We start from the raw sequence: 13983 nt of genomic DNA on the forward strand, positions 1-13983 counted from the left end.
TAGAAACATAGAAAACATACACACAATACAGGCCCTTCGGCCCTCAAAGCTATGCCAAACATGTCCCTACCTTAGAACAACCTAGGCTTTACCCATAGCCCTCTATTTTTCTGAGCTCCGTGTAGCCATCCAGGAGTCTCCTAAAAGACCCAAACATTCTTACCTCCATCACCGCTGCCAGCACTCACCACTCTTTGTGTAAAAAAAACTTACTCCTGACATCTCCTCTGTACCTGCTTCCAAGCACCTCAAAACTATGCCCTCTTGTGCTAGCCATTTCAGCCCTGGGAAAAAGCCTCTGACTATCCACACGATCAATGTCTCTTGTTATCTTGTACACCTCTGTCAAGTCACCTCTCATTCTCCGTCGCTCCAAGGAGAAAAGGACAAGTTCACTCAACCTATTCTCATAAGGCATGCTCCCCAATCCAGGCAACATCCTCGTAAATCTCCTCTGCACCCTTTCTATGGTTTCCACGTCCTTCCTGTAGTGAGGCGACCAGAACTGAGCACAGTACTCCAACTGGGGTCTGACCAGGGTCCTATATAGCTGCAACATTACTTCTCGGCTCTTAAACTCAATCCCATGATTGATGAAGGCCAATACACCATTTGTCTTTTTAACCACGCAGTCAACCTGCATAGCAGCTTTGAGTGTCCTATGGACTCAGACCCCAAGATCCCTCTGATCCACCACACTGCCAAGAGTCTTACCATTAATACTATATTCTGCCATTATACTTGACCTACAATAATGAACCACCTCACACTTATCTGGGTTGAACTCCATCTGCCACTTTTCAGCCCAGTTTTGCATCCTATCAATGTCCCATTTTAACATCTGACAGCCCTCCACGCTATCCACAACACCCCCAACCTTTGTGTCATCAGCAAATTTACTAACCCATCCCTCCACTTCCTTCATCATTTATAAATATCATGAAGAGTTAGGGTCCCAGAACAGTTCCCTGAGGCACACCACTGGTCACCGACCTCCATGCAGAATATGGCCCGTCTACAACCTCTCGTTGCCTTCTGTGGGCAAGCCAGTTCTGGATCCACAAAGCAATGTCCCCTTGGATCCCATGCCTCCTTACTTTCTCAATAAGCCTTGCATGGGGTACTTTATCAAATGCTTTGCTAAAATCCATATACACTACATCTACAGCTCTACCTTCATCAATGTGCTTAGTCACATATTCAAAAAATTCAATTAGGCTTGTAAGGCACGACCTGCCTTTGACAAAGTCATGCTGACTATTCCTAATCATATTATGCCTCTCCAAATGTTCATAAATCCTGCCTCTCAGGATCTTCTCCATCAACTTACCAACCACTGAAGTAAGACTTAATGGCCTATAATTTCCTGGGCTATCCCTACTCCTTTTCCTGAATAAGGGAACAACATCCGCAACCCTCCAATCTGCTGGAACCTCTTCCATCCTCATTGATGATGTAAAGATCATTGCCAGACACTCAGCAATCTCTTCCCTCACTTCCCTCAGTAGCCTGGGGTACATCTCATCTGGTACTGGTGACTTATCCAATTTGATGCTTTCCAAAAGATCCAGCACATCCTCTTTCTTAATATCTACATTCTCAAGCTTTTCAGTCCACTGCAAGTCATCCCTACAATCGCCAAGATCCTTTTCCATAGTGAATACTGAAGCAAGGTACTCATTAAGTACCTCCGCTATTTCCTCCGGTTCCATACACACTTTTCCACTGTCACACTTGATTGGTCCTGTTCTCTCACATCTTATCCTCTTGCTCTGCACATACTTGTAGAATGTCTTGGGGTTTTTCTTAATCCTGTCTGCCAAGGCCTTCTCATGGCCCCTTCTGGCTCTCCTAATTTCATTCTTAAGCTCCTTCCTGCCAGCCTTATAATCTTCTAGATTCATATCTTCACCTAGTTTTTTGAACCTTTCATAAGCTCTTCTTTTCTTCTTGACTAGATTTACAACAGCCTTTGTACACCACAGATCTTGTACCTCACCATCCTTTCCATGTCTCATTGGAACGTACCTACTCAGAACCCCATGCAAATATCCCCTGAACATTTGCCACATTTCTTTGGTATGTTTCCCTGAGAACATCTGTTTCCAATTTCTGGTTCCAGGTTCCTGCCAGATTGCCTCATAGTTCCCTTACTCCAATTAAACATTTCCCGAACTTGTCTGTTCCTACCCCTTTCCAATGCTATGGTAAAGGAGATCGAATTGTGATCATCCCATCATGTCCTGACCAATCAAGAATCTATCAACCTCTGCCTTAAGAATACATAAAGACTTGGCCTCCACAGCTGCCTGTGGCAAAGAATACCACAGATTCACCACCCTCTGGCTAAAGAAATTCCTCCTCAACTCTATTCTAAAAGGATGCACCTCCATTCTGAATCTGTGACCACCTGTCCTAGACTCTCCCCCCATAGGAAACATCCTCTCCACATTCACTCTATCAAGGTCTTTCACCATTCAATAAGTTTCAATGAGGTCACCCCTCACTCTTTTGACTTCTACTGAATGGCCCAGAGCCATCAAACACTCTTCATATGACAAGCCATTCAATCCTGGAATCATTTTCATGAACCTCCTTTGAACCCTCTCCAGTTTCAACACATCCTTTCTAAGATAAGGAGCCCAAACCTACTCACAATACTCCAAGCGAGGCCTCGTCAGTGCTTTATAAAGCCTCAATATTACACCCTTGCTTTTATATTCTAGTCCTCTTGAAATGAATGCTAACATTGTATTTGCCTTCGTCACCACAGACTTATTCTGCAAATTAACCTTTAGGGAATCCTAAACAAAGACTCCCAAGTCCATTTGCACCTCAGTTTTTATATTTTCTCTCCATTTAGAAAATAGTCAGCCATTTCATTACTTCTACCAAAGTGTATGACCATACACTTCCCAACACTGTATTCCATCTGCTATTTCCTTGCCCATTCTCCAAATCTGTCTAAATCCTTCCGTACCTCTCTACTTCCTCAAAACAACCTGCCCTCCACCAATCTTCATATCATCTGCAAACTTTGCAACAAAGCCATCAATTCCATCATCAAAAATCATTGATATATAACATCAAAAGAATTGATCCCAACACAGACCCCTGTGAAAGATCACTAGTCACTAGCGGCCAACCACAAAAGGCTCCCTTTATTCCCACTCTTTGCCTGCTGCCGATCAGCCTCTGCTTTCTCCATGCCAGAATTTCTCCTGTAATACCATGGGATTGTAGCTTGCTAAGCTCCTCACGTGTGGCACCTTGTTAAAGGCCTTCGGAAAATGCAAGTACACAACATCAACCTATTCTACTTTGTCTATCATGCTTGTTACTTCTTCAAAGAAAGATTTTCCCTGACTGTGACATATTTTATCATGTGCCTCCAAGTACCCTGAGACCTCATCCTTAACAATCGACTCCAGCATCTTCTCGACCACTGAGGTCAGACTAACTGGCCTATAGTTTCCTTTCTTTTGCTTCTCTCCCTTCTTGAAGAGTGGGGTGACATTTGCATTTTTCCAATTTTCTGGAACCATTCCAGAATCTAGTGATTCTTAAAGGATCATTTTCCTGCCCGGATAAAGGGTCTCAGGACAAAATGTCGACTGTTCTTTCCTCTCCATAAATGCTGTCTGACTTGCTGAGTTCCTCCAGCATTTTGTGTGAGTTACTCTGGATTTCCTGTATCTGATTGATGAGGGGCTCAGTTTCTAAATTGGAGTCTGTGTTATTAAGTCTCACTCTAGAGACTTGGAACGCTAGAATGGGAGGGTGTCCCTTTAGAACAGAGATGAGGAGGGATTTCTTTAGCCAGAAGGTGGAGAATCTGCAGAATTCATTGCCACGGACGGCTGTGGAAGCCAAGACATTGGGTATATTTAAAGCAGAATTTGGTAAGTTCTTAATTAGACAGGGTGTCAAAGGTTATGGGGAGAAGGCAGGAGAATGGGATTTGAGAGGGATAATAAATCAGCCTCGATGGAATGCGCCAAATAGCCTAATTCTGCTCCTACGTCTTATGGTCTAACACTAGACTACAGGTGTGCTGTACAAATAAACAAACACCCAGAGAACTGCAGAGACCTTCTCTCCCCTGCTTCAAAGTGGTTTCATGGGCTGGAATTAAAGTAACTTTCTTTCCTGTTTGGTTGTCTTGCTATTGTCGCTGATTTAACCCGTGATTCAGAAGTTCAAAGTTCAAAGTAAATTTATCACAAATGTATGTATATGTTACCCTCTACTACTTTGAGATCCATTTCCTTGCAGGCACTTACAGGGAAAAACAAGACATCTAATAGAAACTTACAAAAAAACTATACACGAACAAAGAATGACAAACAACCAATGTGCAAACGTGACAAACTGTGCAAATACAAAACAGTACAGGGAACATGAATGTAAAGAGTCCTTTGGAAGTAAGGCTGTAGGTCGTAGAATCCGTTCAGAGTAACGGTGCAGTGGTTCCTGTACTTCCTGCCCGATGATAGAAGTGAGGATACGAAAGGGAAACCATGTTAATGTGGTAGTTCCTCAGTCAGCATTCGTGAGTCAGCCATGATTCCTGAGGGGGGCTTGAAACCTTAGCACCTTGACTCCAGAAAAGTTATCCATGCCATTTCAGGAACCTAATGGTTGAGGGGTAATAACTGTTCCTGAACCTGGTGGTGTGGAACCTGAGGCCCCTGTACCTCCTTCTCGATGGCCTAGATGGTGAGGTGGGGACTGGGGGAGAGGTCTTTGATGATGGATGCTGCTTTCCTGCTTGTTGAATAGTGTCATAGAGACATAGCGAAGTACAGCACAGGAACACAATAGGATGTTCCTCAGCCTGCATTAGGAAATCAGCTGCGATTCCAGAGGGGAACTGGAACACTCAGAATTTTGACTCAGACAAATACTCAAACCCAGTAAAGGAGACTTGGGCCGACAGAAAACATATTGCTTAATATCCGCATATTCTTATTAATGTTTACAGAACAAAGCCAAAGATATTACTTAGCCTGCTTAAATCATATCACTCCAGCTCAAATTACCAATTACGAAAAGCTGTACCGAGCCCCAGTCAATACAGAGACGGAAATGAAACACTCTGGGGCTGAGCTCAGTACTTGCGTTCATCTTTGAGAATTATTCAACTGCTCGGTTTGCATAAACAAGAGATTATGTTTCAGACAGAAAGATGACTATTTAATTAAATAAAATATGTGTTTCCATTTTACTTGCCTGATGAGCAACGGCAACAAAATACTGTGAGATAAGTGGAAGTCCTTCATAACACAGGTTTTTTTTGTAAACGGATATTGTAACGAGGAGGGGAAATCTGCATGTCCAACATGGAGCTGCAGTGGAATGGTACTGATTATAAGAACAGAAGACACAGAAACAGTAATAGGCCATTCAGCCCATCAAGGCTGTTCTGCCATTCGAACAGCTGATTTATTATCCCTCTCAACCCAGTTCTCCTGCCTTCTCTCCGTAACCTTTAATGCCTTTCATTAGTCAGGGACCTATCAACCTTTGCTTTAAATGTACCCAGTGACTTGACCTCCACAGCCATCTGAGGCAATAAATTCCACAGATTCACTACCACACGTTGGGCGCGTGGCCAAGTGGTTAAGGCGTTCGTCTAGTGATCTGAAGGTCGCTAGTTCGAGCCTCAGCTGTGGCAGCGTGTTTGTGTTCTTGAGCAAGGCACTTAATGACATATTGCTCTAGTCTGTACGAGGAGTGGCGCCCCACACAGACTTCCAATCTGCGCCTTGTAAGGCATGAAAATGCCCGATGCAGGCCTCTCATGATCTGAGTCAACGTTCCCTCCCCCACCACCTCTAAACGTAGAACATAGAACAGTATGGTGCAGGAACAGGTCCTTTGGCCCACAAAGTTGTGCCGAACTAACTAATCAAATGGCCAACTCAACGCTGTGTAAAAACCTTGCCCCTCACATCTCCTGTGAAATTACCTCCTCTCAGCAAAAATGCATGCCCTCTAGTATTAAACATTTCAACCCTGGAAATAATATACCGTCTGTCCTTGCCTCTCATAATCATATAACCTCTATCAGATTTCAATCAAACCTGGCTAAAGAAATTCCTCCTCAGCTCTATGGTAAAAGGGCATCCTTCTGTTGTGAGGCTGTGTCCTCTGGACTCCCCCACTGCTGGGAACATTCTCTGCCCGTCCACTCTGTCTAGGTCTTTCAATATTCGACAGGTGGAGCACACAGTCCCTGCTCTGTATCCACACTCCTTCAGACTTAGACTTTAATTAGACTTAAATACACAGGCAAACAGGCATCATGGGAGGAAATACTGCAGCGCCGTTAGTGCAGAAAATTAAAGACACCTTTCCGGAATAAGTATTTTAGGTTAGATTATGAAGACACACAGTCCTCTTTTATTGTTATTTAGTAATGCATGCATTAAGAAATGATACAATATTTCCTCCAGTGTGATATCACAAAACACAGGACAGACCAAGACTGAAAAAACTGACAAAACCACATAATTATAACATATAGTTACAACAGTGCAACAATACCATAACTTGATGAAGAAGTCCATGAGCACAGTACAAGTTCAAAGTCTCTCAAATGTCCCACATCTCACGCAGACGGGAGAAGGAAGAAACCTCTCCCTGCCATGCCCGACCACAGTCCGACTCTGAGTCATCTGAAAACTTCGAGCCTCCGATCAGCTCCCCGACACCGAGTACTGAGCGCCATCTCTGTCCGAACGATTCGACCTCAATCTCGGTCGCCAACAGCAGGCAAAGCCGGGGATTTTGAGGCCTACCCTCCGGAAGACTCCCGACCACGCAGTAACGACAGCAGCGGATGGGCGTTTCAGAAAAATCCTCCATCAAATCAGAATTGTCCACAGCCCCTATTTAACGGATACGATGTCATTTTTCACTGGAGGGCTGCACACGCGCAGTGCGCTGCTCTCTCTCCTCTCGATATCTGTCACACAGTAGCCTATTCCTAGAGGGACAGCACTGTGGTGTAGTGGTTAGCACAATCGCTTTACAGCGCCAGCAATTGCTGACTGGGGTTCAATTCCTGGCACTGTCTGTAAGGAGTATGTACTTTCTTCCCATAACTGTGTGGGTTTCCTCCAAGTGCTCCAGTTTCCTCCTATATTCCAATAACACATGGGTGAGTAAATTGTGGGCATGTTATGCTGGTGCGGAAGTGTGGCAACATTTGTAGATGCCCCCAACTCAGCCCTCGCTGATCTGATTGGACACGATCGACACATTTCATTGTATGTTTCCATGTTTTTGTGTACATGTGACCAATAAAGATAATCTCTTCTTTATCTTTCCTGTCATAAATATATCACCAAAAGTGTTACAATGACACACAAGATATGGAGAAGGGTTCCTTAGGGTAGCATTATTTTTGCTGTTCAGGTGCAGCCTGTAAGTGAAGAATTTGAGTAAGCACAGAGGATCGGGAATTAAATTGTGCTTGTAGTCACCTATCTGAGGTGAGTTAAAGCTTCTGGACAGAAGAGGAAGTCTGGGAGAACCTGTCACTTTGCTATTTTATGGAGGAGTCATTTCTTCCAGTGTGGATCAAAGTTCAAAGTAAATTTATTATCAAAGTCCATACATACCACCTGGAGGTTCATTTTCTTGTGGGCATTCACAGTAGAACAAAGAAATACAATGGAATCAATGAAAAACTACACAAAAGCTGACAGACAACCAGTGTGCAAAAAAAGACAACTGCAAATACAAAAAAAAGTACTGAAAACAGGAGTCCTTGAAAGTGGGTCTGTTGGTTCTGGAATCAGTTCAGAGTTGGGGTGAGTGAAGTTCAGGAGTCTGATGGTTGAGGGGTAATAACTGCTCCTGAACCTGGTGATATGGGACCCATGGCTCCTGTACCTTCTTCCCGACAACAGCATTGAGAAGAGATCAGGAACAGACAGGTGTTTTTTTATTAAAATGATTCACTAAAATATTGTTAAATAGGAGCAAGTGGATCTCAAGCTTCCACCTCCTAGAAAACAGAAAACTAATTTGGGTTAATAAATCCCACTTATCTTTGACAGGGAGAAGTGCTTTTTGATAGTTGGGAATCCATCTTTAAACACCATGCTACTTTCAACACCAACGTCCCTATCTTCTCCTTCGATGGAAGAAACATCATGAAGGATTCTTCCTGGTAAGATCTCCCGTGAAAAATCAAGTCAAATGCAAGGAATACCATTTTTCTTATGTAAAAGTCTTATTTAATTATTTAACATAATTAAGAGCAAGGAGATATAACTTTAAGGTGATTGAAGCAAAGTATGGGGTGGATGAGAGGTAAGTTCTCTACAAGGAGAGTGGTGAGTGCAGATGGTGGTGGTGGAGGCAGATGCATCGTGGACAGTTAAGAATTATGTATGATAGGCATATGGATGACAGAAAATTGAAGGTTGAGGGGAAAGGGTTAAATTGACCTTCTAGTAGGTTAAAAGGTCGACACAACATTGTGGCTGATGGGCCCAAACTGTGCTATGTTCAAACATTGTTGACCTCAGGGGGTATTAAGTCTCACACGCAGATTCACAGAGCCATTCATAGAAACATAGAAAATAGGTGCAGGAGTAGGCCATTCAGCCCTTCGAGCCTGCACCGCCATTCAGTATGATCATGGCTGATCATCCAACTCAGAACCCTGTACCAGCCTTCTCTCCATACCCCCGATCCCTTTAGCCACAAGGGCCATATCTAACTGCCTCTTAAATATAGCCAATGAACTGGCCTCAACAGTTTCCTGTGGCAGAGAATTCCACAGATTCACCACTCTCTGTGTGAAGAAGTTTTTCCTAATCTCAGTCCTAAAAGGCTTCCCCTTTATCCTCAAACTGTGACCCCTCGTTCTGGACTTCCCCAACATCGGGAACAATCTTCCTGCATCTAGCCTGTCCAATCCCTTTAGGATTTTATACATTTCAATCAGATCCCCCCTCAATCTTCTAAATTCCAATGAGTATAAGCCTGGTTCATCCAGTCTTTGATCATATGAAAGTCCTGCCATCCCAGGAATCAATCTGGTGAACCTTCTTTGTACTCCCTCTATGGCAAGGATGTCTTTCCTCAGATTAGCAGACCAAAACTGCACACACTACTCCAGGAGTGGTCTCACCAAGGCCTTGTACAACTGCAGTAGTACCTCCCTGCTCCTGTACTCGAATCCTCTTGCTATAAATGCCAGCATACCATTCGCCTTTTTCACCGCCTGCTGTACCTGCATGCCCACTTTCAATGACTGGTGTATAATGACACCCAGGTCTCATTGCACCTCCCCTTTTCCCAATCGGCCACCATTCAGATAATAATCTGTTTTCCTATTTTTGCCACCAAAGTGGATAACTTCACATTTATCCACATTAAATTGCATCTGCCATGAATTTGCCCACTCACCTAACCTATCCAAGTCACCCTGCATCCTCTTAGCATCCTCCTCACAGCTAACACTGCCGCCCAGCTTCGTGTCATCCTGCATTTAATCCATGCTGCATTTAATTCCCTCATCCAAGTCATTAATATATATTGTAAACAACTGGGGTCCCAGCACTGAGCCTTGCGGTACCCCACTAGTCACTGCCTGCCATTTTGAAAAGGTCCTGTTTATTCCCACTCTTTGCTTCCTGTCTGCCAACCAATTCTCTATCCACATCAATACCTTACCCCCAATACCATGTGCTTTAAGTTTGTACACTAATCTCCTGTGTGGGACCTTGTCAAAAGCCTTTTGAAAATCCAAATATACCACATCCACTGGTTCTCCCCTATCCACTCTACTAGTTACATCCTCAAAAAATTCTATGAGATTCGTCAGACATGATTTTCCTTTCATAAATCCATGCTGAATTTGTCCGATGATTTCACCGCCTTCCAAATGTGCTGTTATCACATCTTTGATAACTGATTCAATATGGATACAGGCCCTTCATCCAAGTATGGGCTTTATGGTCCAGGTGCCTAGCTAAAACATCAGTTCAGCACAGTCTGGATGGGCTGAAGGGCCTGATTTTATGCTCTACGACCCTAGGATCAGAAACAGGTTTATGACCTCCGACAGATGTTGTGGCACAGTATGTAGTGGTTAACACAACGTGTTACAGTACAAGTGACCAGGGTTCAATTCCCGCAGCCGCCTTTAAGGAGCTTGTACGTTCTTCCCATGACCGCGTGGGTTTCCTCCGGGTGCTCCAGTTTCCTCCTGCAGTGCAAAGATGTGCCTGATGGTAGGTTAATTGTGCATTATAAATTGTCCCGTGATTAGGCAGGATTAAATTGGGGGATTGCTAGGTAGTGTGGCAAGGGCCAATTCCACACTGTATCTCAATAAATACATAAATAAATTTATTGTTTTGTGGCAGCAGTACAATGCAATAAATGAGAATTAGTTAAATTACAATAAATAAATATGGTGCCAATTTAAATATAAGTAGTGTTAAGGGAGAGTAAACCAGTGAAGTGGTGTTCATAGACTGTTCTGAAACGTGACAGTGGGGTGTTAGCATATCATTTTCATCTGGTGCCTTACACTCTGTTGTGGTTTCCCTCTCGTTTCGAAGGCCCCACAAAATAATCTGGCACGGATCCAGTGAAAGAGGCAGCCGCGTCCCTACCAATTACTGCGGGGCATGGCGCTCGATGGACATGAGCCTCACCGGCAACGCCTCGCCGCTCTTTCGCGGGAGGCTCCTCGCCCAGCACTCGTACAACTGCGCAAACAGCTTCATCGTTCTTTGCATCGAGAACAGCTACTTCCATGATCACAGAAGGAGAAAGTGATGGCCTGCACCTGCACGGGAAAGCTCGGGAATTACAGCAGGCTCATCGCCAAAAGTGGCACATTTTTACTTCTAACAAAATATATCCAAGTGGGACAATGTAAATAGTGCTTTCTGATGAGATCGGCCATTGGCAATAAATGGTAGCCAAAGATGACATACCTCAAAAATCTGCATGAGTTGTCTTTTTAGTAGCAAAACCAACCCTATTGGATCTAAGGAACTGATCTCACACAGCTTCTCAATCGTTGGTGCTAGTGAAAAGTAATTGAGATGGGACTGCTGTTAAAATGCCATATTTATAACCGCTATTAACCCCACTTGTGCAAATTACAATTTAGCCAGTTTGGTAAATGGGAAGATTTGCTGAGCATTGGCTGGCCACTGTGTACAAGTTCAAGTCTACGGCTATTCAACGGTAGACATGTATACAGCTAAACAAAACAATGTTTCTCTGCAACTAAGGTGCAAAACACAGTACATGTATCGTATCTATTAGCTAAGTATGAGTTTCCAGCCATTGGAGTGCACTGCAGTTTCCTTTCACATGGAATCTCTTTGAATCCAGCCTCCGCAAGGAAGGACCTTTCCTCCTTCTCCCCCTCCAAAAAAAGCCCGCAGCGAATAGAAATTAATTCTTGTTCTTTAAATCCGCCATCGCCGTTGCCGAGCAGTACAACAACTCTTTAAAGTAACGATCAGTGTACACCTATGCACTGTTTTTACTAAACTATCCATAATGTTATTCCATTTCAATATCTCAATGTTCATAGACGTGCATTTTCTGTACAAGAAAACCCAGAGCAGCACACATAAGAGGCTGAAGGAGCTCAGCAGATCATGTAGCCTCTATTGCAAGGGTTCCCAACCCTTTTTACACCATGGACCAATCCCATTACACAAGGGGTCCGTGGAGCCCTGATCTATTGTCTTCCCCCTATGTTGTTTCAGTGGGAGGAAGAATATCCCACACCCAAAGGCTTTACTAGCCCCAAAGTATCAGCTGGAAGTTCAAAGGGAACTGGTTTTATTTCCTGAAGACTGGTTCTTATTTCAGTGAAACCACAGTTACTGTATTGATACTATCATAACCCCAGACTGATCCGTAACACCTACCTTACCAGGTAGCAAGTGGCCGGCAGATGGAGTTTTCCCAGTGGTAGGAATACCCTGTTGTTTGGTTCGTTAACTTGATACAGGATGCAATCCTCCTGCTAACAGCCAATTTAAACACAGTTCCCCCACCACCATTCCACAAAACGGCGCAGAGGAAGTTTCAGAACCGGATATGGAACAGTACAGCACAGGAACAGGCCTTTCAGCCCACAGTGTGTGGAATATTGAAAAGTAAATCAAAACCCTCCCCAAATACTAATCCCTCCGACCTACACGATGTCCATATCCCTCCATCTTCCTGATATTCATGTGCTTATCTAAAGGTCTCTCAAAGTCCTCTAATATATCTGCCTCTCCCACCATACCAGGCAGCACATTCCAGATATCCACCACTTTTTGAGTAAAAACTTACCCCTCACATCCCCTTTGAACCTACCCCCCATCACCTTCACTGTATGCTCTCTGGTATTAGAGATTCCTACCTTGGGAAACAGACACTCCCTGTCCACTCTATCTGTGCCTCTCATAATCTTATAAACGTCTGTCAGATCTCCCCTCATCCTCCACCGTTCCAGCTAAAACAGCCCAAGTTTATCCAGCCTCTTGTGATAGCACATGCTCTCTAAACCAGGCATCAGCCTGGTGAACCTCTCCTGCACCCTCTCCAAAGCCCCAACATCCTTCCTGTTGCGGGCCAACCAGAACTGTGTGCAAAACTCCAGATGTGGCCTAACCAGAGTTCTATGAAGTAGCAACATAACCTCTTGAGTAGATCATGTTTAAAGACTTGGAACTTTTAAATGGCAGCTTTTCAGCACAATCACTCCCGCCGCAGATTTAGCCAATTTACACTGAAGATCAAGTCCACTGACACTGCAACTGTAGTCCATTCACGTCACATTACCCCCTCTACAATGCAGTTAGTCACTTTACGCTGCAGGTTTAGTCAATAAATTCCCTCTGTGCCATCTGTGTACTGCGCAAATTTGTGTACAATACAGAATTTTAACAGATCTTGTCCAGGTTCATGGCACTCACTTTCCACACTGAATCAATTTACCACACTGATTTAGGTTGTTTACGGTGGAATATTACAATGCAGAATTAGATAAATTTCACATTTCACAATCCTGAAGCATTCCATTTCGACTGTGGGTTATGTCCATTCAGTGCAACTCAGTTACCACACCAGTGAAGTAATATTTGCATAGAGCAACGATTTTATAATATATGAACCAAATGTCTAAATCAGATTGTATTGAAATGAAGGATGTTTCACATGCTGAATAAAAACTTAATACATTTTTTTTTGTAAATTATTGCTCTGTCTGATTTTTGATCTGGGACAAGGTACTGGGGAAGAGGGAAGAAGTTTTCAGGTTAATTGTTCACAGCTGTCCTGGGACTTTGCAAACCAACAGATTCAGCAAGGACTGGTGCAATAAAAAAGCCTGCGGGTGCTGTACGTCCAAAACAAAAACAGAACATGCTCGAAGCACTCAGCGGGAGGAGAATGTATAGTGTGAGAGATTCAGAAGGAACTCCTGCAACGGCAGGTACAAGAATAAACAGTCCATGTTTTGGGCTGAGATCCTTCATGAGAACTGGGAAGGAAGGGGAAGAAGCCAGAATAAGATGGTAGGGTTGGAGGGGTGGGGGGACAAGCACAAACTACAAGGTGATAGGTGAGACTGGGTGAGGGGGAAGGCAGGTGGGTGCGGAGGAGGAGAAGTAAGATGGTGGGAGGTGATAGGTGGAAAAGGTAAAGGGCTGAAGAAGATGGAATCTGATGGGAAAGAATAGTGGACCATGAGAGAAAGGGAAGGAGGAGAGGACCTGGAGGAGGTTATGATGAGGAGAAAAGAAGGGGTGACAATGAAGCCAGAATGGGGAAATGAGAAGGGGAGGGAAATGACCAGAAGTTCGACTTCCTTGCTGAGAGTTCCTCCAGTATTTTGTGCGTGCTGATCAAGATTTCCAGCATCTGCAGAATCGCTTGTGTGTCACAAGCAGCCAGAGTCAGCATGAGAGATGGTGGTATGGAAATTTTAGGGCGGGG

At 43.9% G+C, this 13983-nt stretch overlaps 1 protein-coding gene across 3 annotated transcripts in view; it reads left to right on the forward strand.

Moving 5' to 3' along the window:
* LOC134356188 (collagen alpha-1(XV) chain-like) overlaps positions 1-13216 on the forward strand; it is a 342799-nt gene extending 329583 nt beyond the window's left edge. For all 3 annotated transcript variants that reach the window (XM_063066926.1, XM_063066907.1, XM_063066918.1), the window contains 2 exons: positions 8070-8182; positions 10590-13216. In XM_063066926.1, coding sequence (XP_062922996.1) covers positions 8070-8182; positions 10590-10809 — 333 coding nt within the window. In that variant the 3' untranslated portion in view covers positions 10810-13216. The remainder of the gene's footprint in view (positions 1-8069; positions 8183-10589) is intronic.
* Positions 13217-13983: the final 767 nt, after the last annotated feature.

This window comes from Mobula hypostoma, chromosome 1 (assembly GCF_963921235.1).
Source record: "Mobula hypostoma chromosome 1, sMobHyp1.1, whole genome shotgun sequence".
Lineage (NCBI taxonomy): Eukaryota > Metazoa > Chordata > Chondrichthyes > Myliobatiformes > Myliobatidae > Mobula > Mobula hypostoma.